This window comes from Silene latifolia, chromosome 2 (assembly GCF_048544455.1).
Source record: "Silene latifolia isolate original U9 population chromosome 2, ASM4854445v1, whole genome shotgun sequence".
Taxonomy (NCBI): domain Eukaryota; kingdom Viridiplantae; phylum Streptophyta; class Magnoliopsida; order Caryophyllales; family Caryophyllaceae; genus Silene; species Silene latifolia.
The window spans coordinates 196,622,053-196,639,728 of NC_133527.1; the positions used below are offsets into that span (position 1 = coordinate 196,622,053).

A 17,676-nucleotide genomic window follows, 5' to 3' on the forward strand; every position below is an offset into this window, starting at 1 on the left:
TATGTGATTTTATAATAAATTTATTTAACTATAATTAATATTTTGCTGAGATTTGTACAACATTTATTATACTCATATTAAAAGATTAGCTGTAATTAATACTTGTCATTAATGTTGTATAGGACACGTGGCGCGTCTATAGCGTTTCAACCCAGTTTTTTTCAATTTATAATAAGTAGTAATTATTATTCGGATACTACCTATTGTGTCGCGAGAGTTCCTATTGTGACATAATTGAAGAAACATTTTGTTATCATAATTATTATTTAGATACTACCTATTGTGACCGCGCGAAGCATACCTAGGTAGTATCCCGCGCTTCGAGCGGCCTGTTTTAAAATTTTATTATTATAAATTGAATAAAAATAACATAATTTATATATGACCTTTAATGTTCTTACTTATAAATAAAAATAAATTAATTTTTCTCAAATTTAATTTTTGTAGGTTTAACTTCAATGTTTTATAATAAAATACATACAATTTTAATTAAAACTAATAAGTGATAATTAATTATGCATGATCAACGTTTTATAAATTATTTTGTGACCGATCAAATATCATATTAATTAAATTAAAATTTATTCGAATAATGCAACAATCAACATTAAGTTCTCAAATTATAGCATTTCACGATATGTTATGTTCCAAATCAATTAAAATTTGTTCAAAATGATGTGAATATAATTTTATGTAATTTTTAATTTTTTATGTACCGTATGATATTTATGTATGAAACGTATAGAGTTAAACCCAACTTATTCAAATGTTTTGATTTTGTCTTAGATGTGTTATGTGTCAAACATATCTATAAGAATTGCTCCTTTTGTATTTTTAAACAACTATATATAAATGATGTTTAAGAGTTTACCTGTAAATAAAATAGGTTAAACTTTCTCGAATAATATTTTTTGAGGTTTAACTTCAAAGTATTTAAAAGATAACATATAAAATATTTAACTAAAAGTAATATTTAGCTAGTCATAATCAATATTTATATTTGACGTATAAATATTTTAATTGAAGATATTAAAGAAAAATGTAACGTTTTTTCTACTTTTTCATATCGTTTATAATACTATTTTATTTAATAATCATTACATTTATTTTGATTACTCAAATGCACTCGCGATCACTGCGTACATACACACTCGTACACATACTCGTTATCATACTATTCAAATTTTAAACCTATCAAAATCTCACATGTATTCAATTTTTCGCAATATATTTTTTTCATTCCCACATAAAAACTTATCTCTTAGTAGTTTTATTTAATTAAGTTATGTTTTTAAGAAATACAATGACTCTTTCAAATATATTTTTATTAGGATTTAATGGTCTAAATTTTATAACTTTCTCAAAATGTCTTTTTATGTAAACATAAAATATTATGAGACACTCACTTTAATTATCTCTACAAATCAAAATATTTCAATAAATATACTGAAAATTATACTCAATTTAAAGCATTTTTCGCAATAAACATAATATTCACATTTTTGAATTTTTATCAAAATAATTTTTTAATAAATTTAGTATCAAATTATCGTAATTATTTAATGTAATTTTATAATAAAATTTATTAAACTATAATTAATATTTTACTGAGATTTATACAGCATTTTTTATGTTTATATTTAATGTTTAACTGTAATTAATACTGTATTTAATGCTGGGTTGACACGTGGCGCATCCACAACGCTTCAACCCAGTTTTATATATATATATATATATAGGATACAACAATTTTAAATAATTTGGTAACTGCATAATTACATGAAATAATTTACCAAAAAAATGGGACATCAACAAACAAGAATCCCAAGATCAACGATAATAGATTTACAAAAACCAAAAGAAAAGGTGATAACTTAATAATTTAATGAAACACCTTGCCTCTTAAAAAATTAGGAGTTCGAAATGTGAAATATAAACCTTAACAATAATAACACAAATACTTGCATAGTTGCATATACTCTGTATATGATGTATTTGAATCTGTTTTACAAGTTACAACCATGTTACCGTAAAACCGTCTCACACAAGATCAGACCAACTCTAACAAAACTCTAACAATAATGGCATAGACGTCAAATCTGAATCAAAGAAGGTTAAAATTGGAAAAAATGAGAAGATCAAGTTTGTGGAGTAGTAACAATTTACGTATCTTTTCCTCCCACAAACCATATTTTCATCACAAATTCTTGTTTGTGACGGCACATATCCGTCATTCTTGAGTGACGGATACCATTTTACCTCACAAAGTACCCACTTTTTCTCTCTCTGTAACACTATTCATGTGGTCCCCTTTCTCCACTAACCCATTTTGTTACCATTTTATCTCACAAAATATCCGCCATAAATGGTAACCCGTCACAAGGAGACCAATTGTATTTTCATTGCGTTTCTACGTACACCCGCCTTAAACCAATAATAAACCGACACGTGTAGTCAAGCTACCCTACATCATAATTGTCAAACCCCCAAACACAGAAATGTCCAACGGGTACATCCTAGCTGGCTGTCAACAAATTAGGTTAGTTTTTTAAAGCCGCCGGTTGAACCACACTTTGACACGTACTTTTATCCACGTGACTAAAAGCTGGCCTTTATCACTTCGATTCTTATCTTACATTTAAACATTCTCATTTTTATTTTTATTAGGTAAGAAAATTAGACTGATGACGGTTATATCCGTCTAAAATTGTAGACGGGTCAAATAATCTCATTTTTGCATGAATAGTAACCCAACCATTTCACTTGTTGTTTGTCTTATTATGTAAGTAGTCATATATTTGATCCATCTACAATTTTAGACGGATAGTATCAGTATAATATGAAATGCTGTAATTTTGTATTTTTTGTTTAAATTTAGAAAAAAAGGTAATCTCTTAAAAAAATATTGTGTCGGCATGTTTTGGTTTAGAATTGTCCATCACTATTCTTGGTTGACTTAATCCCAATATGATAAGCCTTATGTTTCCAATGTGAATTTGTGTTTATACAAGTTTCTTCCAATTTATTAGTGGAGCTGAGAATTAACCCCACGTAGTAAAATTACTTCATATTTTGGAGTTAGGCGGAATTAGCAGGGTAATAAATCTTTCTTGTGACGGGTATATTTATCATAAATTTGTGACGGGTCAAGTATCATTCACATGAGTAGATAAGACAAAAGTAAAAGTGCCTTGGGAATCCCAAATGGTTTGTCTTTATTTACTCAAGTGAGTTTTACTTGATCTGTCACAAACTTGCAATGGATATTGTCCGTCACAAATGAGAATTTTTGTTAGCAGCGATGATCGTCTCCACAAAATAATAATTTGAGCTTTTAGTTATAATAATTATAAAAAAAATCTGATTTATTCGACTACATTAGTAATTCACCCATAATGAAATTTCTCACCTCCCCTGCTTCCGTTGAATTTTGCTTCTCCCACTCTCGTACTAATCAACTCATCCAACTTTACAAAATAACTCTCACCGAATCTTAACTCGTTAACTTGAGAGCATGTATATATTACACAAATTCTACATTCTTATATAGACACAAGTGATATATATTTGATTCGTTTTAAACTTAAGATGAATAGTGTCGTCTTAAGAAAGATTTATCGTATATATTGAGGCTATGAGCACAACCAACCTCTAATCCCCTACCAATAAGTCTTGCTTCAGACGGTCTGGAATAAGACGGACCAAATATCTTCATTTTTTTAAATAGAATGTAACCATTTAATGACAAAATGTTATAACTAAAAATATCATTTTGTTACCTTGAAAATACTGGTAACATTTTATCAGAAAATAGTAACATTTTATCATAAAATGGTTACTTTTAATCCGTCTTATTTCAGACGGGAAATAGCTCTTCTGAAATAAAAATTGCGAACCCCTATATATTATGGGTTGACTTTTTAAATATGTGTAGTAGTAGCTTGTTTGAGATTAAAATGTTTGGTAGAATTATGGTGTGCACTTGTGTTGACTTATGGGATGATAATGAGTGTTTGTCTAACATGATTGTTATCATATCATAATCCAATTTTAATAGGATCATGTTTTAAAAGTCATAAACTATATTTATAGCCAAACAACTAAGGATTAAGCCATAATGACGTAAACATCTAATCTAATTTTATATAATTAATTAAAAATGAAATATTAGAGATTAGGAATAATAATGGGTAGGAATGCATGAAAATGACAAGATGCCGACATCATGTATTTGACGCATGTATGTGTATGGTCGTGGGTCAAGTAGTGAATAGAAATGGGCTTATCCATTACCCGCTTTAAACGGGATGCGATGTAGGATATGCCATGTGGGGCTATGGGGGCATGCATCATGCTAAGTAATTGTGAATTGTGATTAGACTAATATTCATAGATTTAATACTAATAGAATTCTCGTAAAACTAACAATTGGTCTCCCTTGTGACGGGTTATCATTTGTGGCGGATATTTTGTGAGATAAAATGGTAACAAAATGGGTTAGTGGAGAAAGGGGACCACATGAATAGTGTTGCAGAGAGAGAAAAAGTGGGTACTTTATGAGGTAAAATGGTATCCGTCACTCAAGAGTGACGGATATGTGCCGTCACAAACAAGAATTTGTGTAAAACTAATTTTACCTACAAGACTACGAGACTACCCGTTGATAACTTGATATTGTTTAAGATCGTTTTAACTTAAAATTTCTTACAAATCACAACCACTTTTACTTCATCTTTATTTTACTCGAGTGTGAGAATTGTCTTAAAATATAAGACAGTTTTAAATAAGAATTGGTGATTATCTACCATTTTTAATCCCAATATTTTTAACAAAAGATAAATAAAAGTAAACAACTACGGAGTAATCGAGACTGAGGGACTCAAGGAGGATGTATATATAGAGTAAGTCTCCTTAATGCCCTTATTATGAAAAATGGTGATTGGTGAAAGTTATTTTAATAGAGGTTTTTAGATAAATAATCATTTAATTTTACAATATTGTTTATGTAAAATGGTTTTATATATAAGAATTGTTGGTATATAAATGAGATTTGATCTTTAACAATGATTTGTACAATTGTACTTATTTTATACGGTAACATTTGGTTTTCTAAAATTATTTCAAAGTAAATTTAATATAAAACCATTTACGCTAAATTTTAAGAGAAACATTTAAAAAATCACGAGAAAATAATATAACAATTTATCAAAACAAATGTTAAAAATAAAAAACCGTATAAGTAAGTCAGCAAGTCTTTCTTGTGATAGAGATATCCGTCACAAGCTTGCGACGAATTAAGTATTACCCATGTGAGTAGAATATTAATCCTTAAACACTCTATTTTTATATTATCTACCCACATGAGTAATATTTAAATCTTGTCATTTTACGACGGATATGTCTGTAATCTCAAAATCTCATTGAAGACGGCGATATCCATCACAAGCTTGTGACGGATACCGTTTCCTCTCACAAAATACCCATGAGAGGTGAGTGGGGGAGCACATGGGAGGTGCCCACCTTGTCCTGTCCCCTCTCCCTTTTTGCGAGAGGTCTTCAGCTTGTGACGGGATTAGCCCGTCACAAGCAAGACGCTTTGGTCTGTTATAAATAAGAATTTGCGTAGGTGAAGTGGATTAGTGAAGTGGGGTCAATCATCCTTATCCAGAACAGCAAAGTGTTTTATCTAGTACTTGTATACCAAAATGAAGGGGACCCACCCACATGAGGAATGTTCTAGTATTCCAAACGTATATGCCACGCTCTTCTCGGATATTATTTGTTCAACCATCCATCTATATTACACATACAAGAATGGTCTCCCTTTTCCTTCGTATGAATCTATGATCCACAAACTCCGGCCTTTGAGCTATGATTGTCTTTTCTATTCATGACATGGGTTTTCGTGAGACGTGAGGTGAAGGGGCCGTCACCCGCTTACGTTATAGAATAAAACGGTTTTATGACGGAGATACGGAGATAGCGTTTTTAAAAAAAAAAACATTTGTTATTAATAAAAGAGTGATTTTTTATAAATAAATCGTCTTATAGTATGAGACAGTTTTGCACAATAGTAGCTGCGTCCCCTAATATCTTCTTTCATATCCTAATAAAAGGAATATAATCGTGTTTCTCTCAAAAAACAGTTAGTCTTGCTATAGACGGATATATCCGTCTAGCTAAATATGGGTCAAATAGCTTGAAAGTGATAACATTTTTGGCCCTCATCATCCCACTTGTTGCTTCTCCTATTAGGAATATGGTATTGTATTTGACCCGTCTTTAGTTATAGACGGATATGTGTCGTCTTTAATGAGATTTTGTTCGAATTGTATTCAACATGCTAAAACAACTATGTGGCTTAGAGGTGGTCATGGGCTGGTTTTGGGCCGGACTAACCCAGGGCAGCTCGGACTTGGCTAAGTAAGTGGACTGAAATCCCCCAATTCGACTCTGGACGGGCTGGGTCATCCGGTTTAGCATTATTTTCAAGTAATATCAAATTAGGAACGGGAAGGGTTGGATTTGTTCGACCTGAGCCCAACCTTAGTTTTTGACGGGCTAGTCATGGATCACGCAGGTCGGGCAAAAATCGACCCCAACCGTTAAAAGCAATTGTACTAGAGTTGGCATTTGGTAAATACCAAGATCGAGTTATTGTATATCAATTAATCCGTCCTTATCTATCATACTTGTATGCTCAAATTCAACTAGAAAAGTCGTTGGATACACTTGTTCATGGGCCGCCCTGGTTCGATCCAAGCGAACAACTACGCATAGGCCCAACTGTAAGAATGTAGGTTCATCTACCCAGGAAAGTACCGAGTTTAGTACCACCAGGGCACCGGATAAAGCAGTGTCATTTTCTCGAAGTCACGAGTAAAGGCAAAACTCTATCCCGAAAAATGTAACCTCATGTAGACCTATAAAAAAGATGTAAGATTTCTTTCCAAAAAAAAAAAGACGAAAAATGCAACGATTCAAGTTCGGTCCTATAAATCTGAGAAATGGTATCGAGTAACAATTGCACCATGAAAATCTCGAGTATTTACCGGACAGGTTTGCTATTTCCTGCTGAAGAAATTTAACATTCACATACTAAACAAAATTACAGCATGTACAGTGTATGTAAACTCATGTTGGATATTGTATATATGATCAAACATGGCAAACCATTCCTACCTCTAACGTCGATGCATGCGGAGCAGTAAGTGGATATGTCGGTCCTCTACTATTCCGTCTCAAGAAATCATACCCTAGATTAACAACGATCTTCTTAAACCAACTTGATCCTGGCTTTGCCCTTACGTGAGAATGCCCCATTATGTATGCTATTCCCGACTCTCGTGCTTCCATCAGCTCTTGAAGCTCTTCTTTCGTCTCGTCCTGCATCTTTGGTGATTCGGGTAATAAAAATCTTACCCTTTTTCTTGGTGCAAGCATTGGGGATTGAATCTCTTTTGACTCTGATGTTCCGGGAAGATCATGATCGTTTTCAACCGTGTCTTCCTCCATTCTAATCCCGTCAATATGAGTAGACGGCGTTCCAACAACCGTCATTTTCTCTTCCGATTCCTTATCAGACTCGTCTTTCGGCCCATTTTTCTTTCCACTTTCGGCCCGTATGAACTCCGCTATGCTACAAACTAGATCATTTTCAAAGGCCAAGTCATCCTTGTGAAAATCATGATAACCATATCTCACTATGCATCTATAAATGCGGAATTCTTTTGGCCCGATCCGACCCACAAGAAACCGCTCATCGGACTTTACATGAGGAACGGGCACCGACTTAACGCATAGGAAGACCAGGACTTGGTGGAAAGCCGGAAGATTTGTAACAAAGTGCGAGAAGATTGCCGGAATTCCTGAAACAAGCTCGGATTGAATCAAGCCTAACCCACGTACTCTTACAATCCCTAAGCTCGGACCCAAGCTAAGAAGCCAATTTATAGAAACCTTGTTTTGCACGTCGAATTCATACTTTAGGAGGGTACCATAGTGCCATATGTACATTATGATCATGAAGGTACACGCGAGGGCAATAGGGACCCAAGCTCCTTCAAGAAACTTGATCAGGGATGCTGAGAAATAAAGAGCTTCGAGGGCACCGAAAAATAAGACGAAAGCGATTGCAAGGAAGACACTTTTATGCCAACAGAGAACAATAACAAGTGACATGAGACACGTCGTGACGAGCATTACTGTGATGACAGCCAAACCTGTTGAACCAATCAAACAACAACTCACATTTATATTGGAATCCCATGTCACACGATTTTATAAGATCGTCCTTCCACTCACTTAGATTTACTACAGTTTCCTTTTTACATGACTTCAACCAATTCACTTGCTTTTACTAAATCTCTAGTCTCTCCACCCACTTTACGTATAGACCCTTCCCACTTGTTCCTTTCTCAAAAGTTTTGTCAGAAGGAAATGTAGTGAAACCAAATGAATGGAGGATATAGTTCAAGACAGGAACATACCTGATGCATTGCTTATGCGCTTTGTGTCTCTAAAGCCGATAGTGACGGCCAAGCATAATATCATGAGAGTCCAGTTGACCTCTGGAATGTATATCTGCCCATGAATTTTAGACGAGGTGTGAACAATCTTCACTCGAGGGAAACATCCGAGAGCTTGGCATTGCTTAATGATGGAAAAGGTGCCTGTAATTACGGCTTGGCTACCAACTACAGCAGCTAAAATAGCTATTCCAAGTACTGGCCATCTTAAATTCTCTGCAATACCGCATTGAAACATATCAGGACGGCTGGGGAGTACAAATACCTATGTAACACGGTTTTGTCTAAGCATTATTTTAAACCTGCAATGTCATTTACTCAAATAGGTCTGCAGGGGTATTTTGGTAACCCATAGTTACTAAAAAGTTCTGTAGGAGAATTTGGTAAATTACATGCAGTTTTCAATACATTGGTGTCGGATTACAAATAGCTACCTGGTACAGAAACATAGAACCCGATCCGCTGACCATCGGCCATTTGATGATGCTGTGACAGATAAGCAGCTTGTCCCATATAAGCAAGAATCAATGACGGGTACACCACACAAGTGAAGGCGATCTGAAGAATAGCAAACATATTTTGGATTGTTAGAAAATCCAAGTTTTGTATAAAATCAGAAAAAAAAATTAAATAAATTTATTGGCCCATCACTGAACAATATGCAAATGATACTTAACGAAACGACAAACCTTGATAGATAACTGTGAGAAGTGCCCAAGATCAGCAAACATGGCCTCAGACCCTGCATTTGGAAAGTATGAAGTTCTGAAACTGAAATAGTGAACTATGGAAGACAAGATGACAACGAGGCAGAAAACGGTGTCATAAATTACCTGTCATGCACAGCAAAATTCCACCCAAGGACATCCAACCCCCAGTTTGTGTTTTCTTGAAAAAAGCGTACATGTAATACGGAGAAAGTGCTTTGTATATTTGAGGGTTCCAGCGTATGATATTATACAATCCAAGAGAACTGATGCAAAAGAGCCAGAGGATGACAATTGGTGCGAACAAGAAACCCACTCGGTGGGTACCAAAATGCTGAAGTGCAAACAAGCCGATGAGTATAGCACACGTAACTGGGAGTGTTACATCTACCTTGCAAAAAAAGGCACAAAGCTTTTAGAGGCAAAACTCCACTATAAGCCGATCAAAAACTGTAGAGAATAATTCTTAAAAATAATAACGGAGATGTAATTTCACTGTTCATTGGGTTAAAATCATGATGGAATAAAGGAAAAAGTCGCTCAATGCATTTCTTAACCGGCCAACATAGATAACTCCAAGGGGAACTAAATGAAATTCAAAGATTAATAATGCAACTAAACGGATTAGGGACATGAACTACCTAATCCATCAATCTTGAAAAGAATAGTTAATATCCTAGCACATTTGCCATGTTAAGGCTAAAGGAACTAAACTAAGCCCATTTGACGATTAAGACGGAAATAATATCCTAGCACATCAGAGGCCCCTCTGGCGATATCTAATTGGATATATTAGCATTGATTAGACAGAGCAGTAATGTAACCCAACTTGCTGCATAAACATCTTTATCTTTCGCTAATCACATCACTAATAAGTGTCATCAAGTCTTAATCCTACCTACTTATAGTTAAGTTCCTGATACATTTAAAACAACGAGATGAGACAAATTTCGAGAATTCTTACATCTGTGATGTTCATGTGACATTGAAAACTCCAAACCCGAAACTGCAGAAAATACTGCAAAACAAATAACATCAAAACATTAAACCCTAATAAATCGATTATTCCAAATCCGAAAAAGGGTTAAATTTGCAGAATAAGAATATTTTACCCGAAATAGCAGGGGTTAAAACTCCGTCTCCAATCACCATACAAGCACCAATCAAAGCTAACACAAGCAAAAATCTTTGCAAAACTAGATGTTTTTCCAAAGTCGATTTAAGCCTAGACCCAAGAGACGTCTGATTCGGACTAGTTACCACATCTTTCTTATACTCAGACAATTCCTCATCAGCCAATTGACCATTAGGAAGCGAATTGACTCGGGCGTGTCGACACAGTAAAGAATACAAAGCAAATGTTCCTCCTTCACCATTATCATCAGCTCTAAGTACGATAAACACGTATTTAAACAAAGGGATTAAAGTTAGAGTCCAAAAAATGAAGCTTAACACCCCAAAAATCTCTTCATTTGTTTTTGAATGTTCAATATCTTCTGCAAATGCACTTTTATACACATATAATGGAGATGTACTCAAATCACCATATACAACTCCTAAGCTTTGGTATGCCAAGATCAATACTTGCTTCCATGATTCCTTCTGCATCATTACAATCACAAATTTGTGAGACGTATTTTAATCAAAGGTACTCAAAGGTAAATAAATGTATAGTATCCCTATTCGGTCTTTCTCATTCATTTGTTTACCTTTTTAAATTCTTTCTGACGCGTATTTTTTAATCAAAGGTAAACAAATGATTATAAAAACATGCAAATAATGCAATCAAGATTCAATTCATACTCCAAGAAAATGACATTATTATGAAAACACTACTCAGTGACTCAAAGTGGGTCGGATATACGCAGACTTACCCTTGTCATATCGTAATAATCATAAAAATAAGAACAAATTAGAAATGATGATCTAAGTTATGATTAAAGAACTAACCTTAACTTGATTTTGATAAAACCCACATTCAGGATCCATCATAAACTCTCTCAAAAATCCCAGAAAATCATCATTTTTTCTGCTAAATTTAGGAGATTTAAGTCATTAAGCAAAGTGCCCACAATAACTACTTTAAGAAAACAGTTACAAACTCCAAAAAAGGTCACTTTTTTTCCAATATTTCTATAAATATGACAAATGTAATTCAATTTAAACACTTACCCAATTGCATTAACACCCTTCCCTAGAAAAAAAAGCACAAATTATTTACTTAAAATTTGGAAGAAAAATGGTTACTTTTTAAAGGGTAGTTGAGCAAAAAAGCAGTATAGGAAAAAGGCAGAAATTTAGCAAGTTTGAAGAGGAAAAATAGAGAGTAGTTGAGAATTAAGAGAGATTGTTAATTGTTGTTATTAGAGAGAATTGTTGTTTAAGAGAGAATATGATATGGTTATTATGGTATGGGTGGCAGATTTGTTAGAATATTTCGCGTGAGGAGTGAGATTTGTGATTTTGACACAATGACACAAATAATAGAGGTTTAATAAGGGTTCTTTGTAAGGATTTATATAAATAATATATTACCCCTTTGTTGTAAGGATAATGATAGGTCGGGTTATCAGATGGTATAGGGACTCGATATTATTATTTGTTAGTGTTTTGTTGGACGGAGTTGGAAATGAGATGGGGTGGCAAGGTTTCTTTGTGCAGTTTAATATCTTCATTACGACCTAAATTTTCAGGTAAAGGTGTAGTCGTGTAGGCAGCTATAAATTTATTATAAGTTCAATGAGGTCTTAAGACTTCACGGGTTTTGGGTCAATCAGTATTTTATATTGTTAAATTTATCTGATTTGAAAATTTTATATGTTTATGACTCTATGGTAAGAGGAGGTGAATGACAATTACCACAAACTGACCCCAATCATGAACGAAGTTGGAAATGAATCGGGGTAGCAAACTTTTTTTTGGTGAAATTTAATATTTTCGTTAAGGTCTCAATTCAGAGATTTTCAAATAGCATAAATCAATAATTTCGATTATGTGTGATTGTTAATATTGGATGAGAAGTGGACAATAATAGTTATAAAAGATTAAACTACCAGTTAAAAACATTCATATATGGAAAAGTAAACAAATGAATGAGGCACTAAAAAGTGAAATGGGTGAATAAATAAACATGACGGATGGTCGGATGGAGTATGTAGCTAGGAGTCTAGGACTAGAGGTGGGCATAATTCGGTCCGGGGCGGAAAAATGGACCGGTCCGGACCGGAATCAGATTTAAAAATTCCGGTCCGGTTCCCGGTCCAACATTTTTAAAATTTCGATTTTTGGTTCGGTCCGGTCTTGGACCGAAATTTTCCGGTCCGGATCGGAAAGACCGGAATTATTGTATTTTTTATTGGCATGACCGAAAAAACAAGTGTACGCCTATTTAATCCGGTCCAGCCGGTCGGTTTTTTGGACCAGAATGTGAAAAAGAGGATATGTAAAAATAATTTTGGTTCAACCGGTCCAGTCCTGTCTTGGACCGGAAATCACTCCCTGATTTTTTGGGATTCCGGTTCCTGTCCATTCTGATTCCGGTCCGATCGATCGGACCGGTGCCCAGCCCTAGCTAGGACTCTAGGAGGGTGGTATCATATGTGACTATATCTCATTTTCTTATTTAAATAGGTTGCTTATGGGGATAGACATCTATCGTGGGAGTTACTTCGCCTACTCAGTAGGCAATCGGACCTACCATGGGTGTGTGTCGGAGACTTTAATGAGATACTTTTTTCTACCGAGATGAAGGGGGGATGTAGAGCGCAATGGCAAATGAATAACTTTCAAGTCTTTGTTGATGATTTGTGGGTCGGGATATCTACGGGAGGGCTATCAGTTTACTTGGGATAATGGACAAGTGGGAGAAGCTAACCGGCAATGTATGCTAGATAGAGCGATGTGCACAAACCAGTGGATGGACATTTTTCCTTATGCAAAAACTGTGCACCTGGACCGGGAGTGGTCCGATCATGCCCCAATTAAACTCATCTTTGACAAAAGAATGACGGGGGTCGAAGTCAGGAGAAGCTTTAAGTTCGAGCAGGCTTGGTTGGGGGAGGAGGGGTGCGAGGATGCGGTGTGGCGCGGGGTTAGTAAGGGTGGAGGAGGGCTTGGTGAGGCATTAAAAAATTGTGCTCGGGAATTACAGGCATGGAAAAAGAATGGTATACGGAAGATAGGATACCTGGTGGAGCGTAAAAGCAAGCAATTAAGCCGACTAAATGATGGGGACCGATCTGAAGAGGAGGTGAGAAAGAGGAAGAAATTGGTTGCTGAAATTGCTACGTTGAGAAGACAAGAGGAGCAGTACTGGAGACAACGTTCGAGAGCTCTTTGGTTGGAGGAAGGGGATCGCAATACAAAATTTTTTCATACTAGAGCCGGGGAGAGGAAGAGGAAGAACCATATAAGTATGCTCATTGATGACGCTGGGATGCAACGAATGGGGAACGAGGAGGTTGCAGGGGTGGCTAATAGCTATTTTCGAGAGCTGTTTACGTCCTCACAGCCCGCGAATTTTGATGACACTCTAGTGGGGATGGAAAACCGTGTCTTGGATCGCATGAATCTGCTTTTACGGGCTGAGTATCGAGAAGAAGAAGTGATAGAAGCTCTTAACCAAATGCATCCTCTTAAGGCGCCGGGTCCAGACGGTATGAATGGGCTATTTTTTCAGTCTTTCTGGCATTTAATTGGAAAAGATGTTGTGGGTACGGTTCTTGCAATTCTTCGTGGGGAATTGTCTCCGGCTGAATTTAACAAGACAAACATTGTTTTGATTCCAAAAAAGAAGGCGCCGGATAAAATAAGGGACTTTCGACCGATCAGTCTTTGTAACGTGGTGTATAAGCTGGTCTCAAAAGTTCTGGCGAATAGATTGAAGACATTTCTTCCTGAGATTGTGTCTGAAAACCAAAGTGCGTTTACTCCGGGCCGCCTAATTACTGACAATGTTTTAGTCGCTTTTGAGATGTTCCACCATTTGAAGAACTCACGACAGCTTGATGGATTTATGGCGCTTAAATTGGATATGGCGAAAGCTTATGATAGAGTGGAATGGAATTTTTTGCGACGGGTCCTTGAGGTTATGAATTTTGATCAGGGATGGATTAATCGAGTAATGGCTTGTGTGTCTTCGGTATCTTTCTCGGTCCTTATTAATGGGTCTCCGTCCGAAGAGTTCAAACCGGAGAGGGGGCTAAGACAGGGAGATCCTTTATCGCCGTATTTGTTTATCTTATGTGCGGAGGCGTTTTCTAATTTGCTGAGGCGAGCTGTAGCTGAGGAGGCTTTACACGGGTTAAAGATTTCGAATGAGGCCCCAGCCATTTCTCACTTATTTTTTGCGGATGATAGTATCCTTTTCGTGAGAGCGACCGAAGGAGAAGCAAATACAGTGAATTCGATTTTGCGAAAATATGAGGAGGCATCTGGGCAGCTAGTTAGCCTCGACAAGACAACGGTCTCTTTTAGTAAGGGTGTCCCTGGTCCAGTTCGAAATCAGGTGGCTAATCGATTGGGGGTTCGAGAGGTGGAGGTCCATGAGCGCTATCTTGGCTTACCCACGGTTGTGGGTCGGTCAAAGAAGGTGATTACTAACATCATTCGGGATAAGTTGTGTAAAAGACTTCATGGTTGGCGAGGGAAAATATTGTCGAGGGCCGGTAGGGAGGTTCTTATAAAGGCCGTGGCCAATTCACTCCCTACTTATGTTATGAGTGTGTTCAAAATCCCCGCGTCTTTTTGCAACGAACTCCGATCGATGGTGTCACGATTCTGGTGGGGTCATGGAGAGGGAAGCAGAGGTATTTCATGGGTGTCGTGGAAGAAAATGTGCCGACCCAAAGCTGTAGGTGGCCTCGGTTTCAGGGACTTCGAGGCGTTTAACGATGCTCTTCTCGCTAAGCAAGCATGGCGTCTTGTGACGGAAACAAATTGCTTATGGGCTCGAGTGATGAAAGCTAGATATTACCCCAGGTCGGATTTTATGGAGGCTAATATAGGAGCGAGACCAAGTTATACTTGGCGAGGTATCCTAGGGGCTCGAGTCACTCTGGAACGGGGATTGAGGAGACGCATTGGGAATGGCCAGGATACGTTGGTATGGGGGCAGCCGTGGTTATATGGGAACGAGAGGGGGAAAGTTATTTCGCCGTGCCAGCCGGGCTATGATGGGGTGAGGGTTGCGGATCTTTTCCAACCGGGGAATGCGGGATGGGATGTCGAGAAGTTGCACCATCTGTTTATGCCATTTGAAGTGCAGCGGATTCTAAACATTCGGGTGAGTCCTAACTTACCAAGAGATGACTGGTTTTGGTGCCTGGAGAAGAGTGGTGAGTTCTCGGTAAAGACGGCCTATGCTTGTTTGATTGAAGATCAGAATAATATGGGAGGGCCTTCGAATTGGGAACGGGAAAGGTGGATGTGGAACCGGTTATGGAAAATCTCGGTGTGGCCTCGCGTCAAAATATTCTTCTGGCAGCTGTGCAGTGGAGCTCTCGCAACTTTGGAAAATATAGTGTCTCGAGTTAAAGGTGAGTTACATCCGACTTGTTATTTATGTTCTTATTTCTCTGAATCGTGTTTGCACTTGTTCCGTGACTGTAGCGTGGCTCAATGGGTGTGGAATGAGATAGGATTGAGTTGGGAGGACGGAGGGTGTGGTGGAGGTGAGGTGCGGGATTGGATTGAGTATATGTGGAAGGGGATGAATGCGACGGATTATGGGAAGTTCATGGTTGGATGTTGGGCTCTATGGGAATTTCGAAACAAGGTGGCTTTTGAGGGAGCGAAGATCGAGCCGGCTAGGATTGTCCAGCGTATTTGGGATGTGGTAAATGAAGGGACCGAGGTGAATGACAGAGCCAGAGGTAAAGTCGAGAGGAGAACTGTAAGGGAAAAGGACAGCGGGTATGATGGATGGAAACCGGCACCGGAGGGATGGGTCAAGATAAACGTTGATGCGGGAGTAAAGGAGGGTAATGGAGTTCATACGGGTGTGGTGTGTCGAGGGGGACAAGGCGAGGTTCTATGGGGCATTTCTTGGGTGCGTGAGGTTGACTGGGAGCCACGGTTTGCGGAAGCGATAGCGGTTTTGGATGGTTTGCAGGAAGCTCGGGAATGGGGGCATCGCAATGTGGTGTTGGAGAGCGACTGTTTACAGGTGGTCGAGGACTTACAAGAAGGGACCAAGGGTCGTAGTGATCTCTCGTTAGTATTAGATGATATTAGTTTGCTTTGTAATGAGTTTGAGTCAGTTATTTGGTCTTTTACGGGTCGAGCTAATAACTCCGTAGCCCATGCTTTAGCACATGTAGAACCTAGAGTAGTCGGTAAAACTTGTTGGCTGTCTGATCTGCCAGCGGCAGCACGCTTTGCGGCTTCATTTGATTTATCTTTAATGAATTAATACCCCTCGGGGTGTTTTCCTCAAAAAAAAAAAAAAAAAATAGGTTGCTTATATTAATCAAAGAGATTTATAAAATTGTAAATGTATTTTGTTGAGAAGGGGAGTATGCCATTTGAGTCATTGATGATGTTTGGCCTAATTGTATAGGTATATTTTTGGTAAATGCTGATGGAATGTTTCTTATAAAAATGTGTTATGCACTTTCACGTTAGTTAATTTTAATTTTAGTTGTTGCATTCACTTTTAGCTTGACATGGTATACGCATAATTTTAATACATGCTGAAAACGGGTCGGAGCAAGTGACGGGTAATACCACTCACAAAACGGATAGGGGGACAAGGTGGGGGCACCCCCATGTGCTTCCCTCTCTCCTTTATTTGAGTCATTTGTGAGAGAAAATGGTATCCGTCACTCCAAAGTGACGGATATGTGTCGTCTTCAATGAGATTTTGTGATTTTAATATATGTCATATACTTGACTATTCGAGAGTGTGAAATGACAAATGATGATCGATTGGTGAGACGCAATTTTTTTCAATTTTTAGATTAAGCAAATTCTCATTTTAGACGACTCTTTTTTATATTATATTAACACGGATAAATGAACAATTACGATAAGTACTGTAAAAAAATTCTTGATAAAACTCAGTTTATTGTTAAAAAGTGACAATTTCAGACTTTCAGTTATAATATTTTATCATTAAATGAGTCACTTTTTATCGTAACAGGTTGACATTTCTAATCTTAAGTTAAGACCGTTTTAAGAGAGACTTGCTATTAAATGAGGCTTCAAGTTTAGATTACAAGTGTACAACTATACAAAACTAGTCAATATATTGGATAACATACAGTGATACAATCTTTTCAGATAACATTTTACGACAAAATAATTTAAAATATACGTAAATAAGAAAAATCACATATATACTTACAATTTTTTTTTAATTTGTAACTGTCAAAAACTTATGACGACTCACACCTCCATTTAAATAATGTCAAAAGAAAAAGGAGATGCTAGACGTTATAAAC

General features: G+C 36.9%; 2 protein-coding genes across 3 annotated transcripts; one reads left to right on the forward strand and one right to left on the reverse strand.

Annotated features, from left to right (window-relative positions):
* Positions 1 to 6,971: 6,971 nt before the first annotated feature.
* LOC141644270 (potassium transporter 6-like) lies at positions 6,972 to 11,731 on the reverse strand. Of its 2 annotated transcripts, none has more exons than XM_074453757.1 (9): positions 11,408 to 11,731; positions 11,186 to 11,264; positions 10,348 to 10,837; positions 10,200 to 10,253; positions 9,362 to 9,622; positions 9,218 to 9,270; positions 8,963 to 9,086; positions 8,490 to 8,744; positions 6,972 to 8,222 (listed from the first exon to the last, which is right to left on the reverse strand). In XM_074453757.1, exons 2-9 carry the CDS (start codon positions 11,225 to 11,227, stop codon positions 7,159 to 7,161), a joined length of 2,343 nt encoding a protein of 780 aa, XP_074309858.1. In that variant the 5' UTR covers positions 11,228 to 11,264; positions 11,408 to 11,731; the 3' UTR covers positions 6,972 to 7,158. The 2 variants fall into 2 exon arrangements, with proteins under 2 accessions (XP_074309858.1, XP_074309859.1); XM_074453758.1 differs by having other exon boundaries at positions 11,186 to 11,267.
* Positions 11,732 to 13,133: 1,402 nt separating this feature from the next.
* On the forward strand, positions 13,134 to 16,646 carry LOC141641928 (uncharacterized). Its single transcript, XM_074450570.1, has one exon. The coding sequence runs from the start codon at positions 13,134 to 13,136 to the stop codon at positions 16,644 to 16,646; it is 3,513 nt and encodes a 1,170-aa protein (XP_074306671.1).
* The last annotated feature ends 1,030 nt before the right edge of the window (positions 16,647 to 17,676 follow it).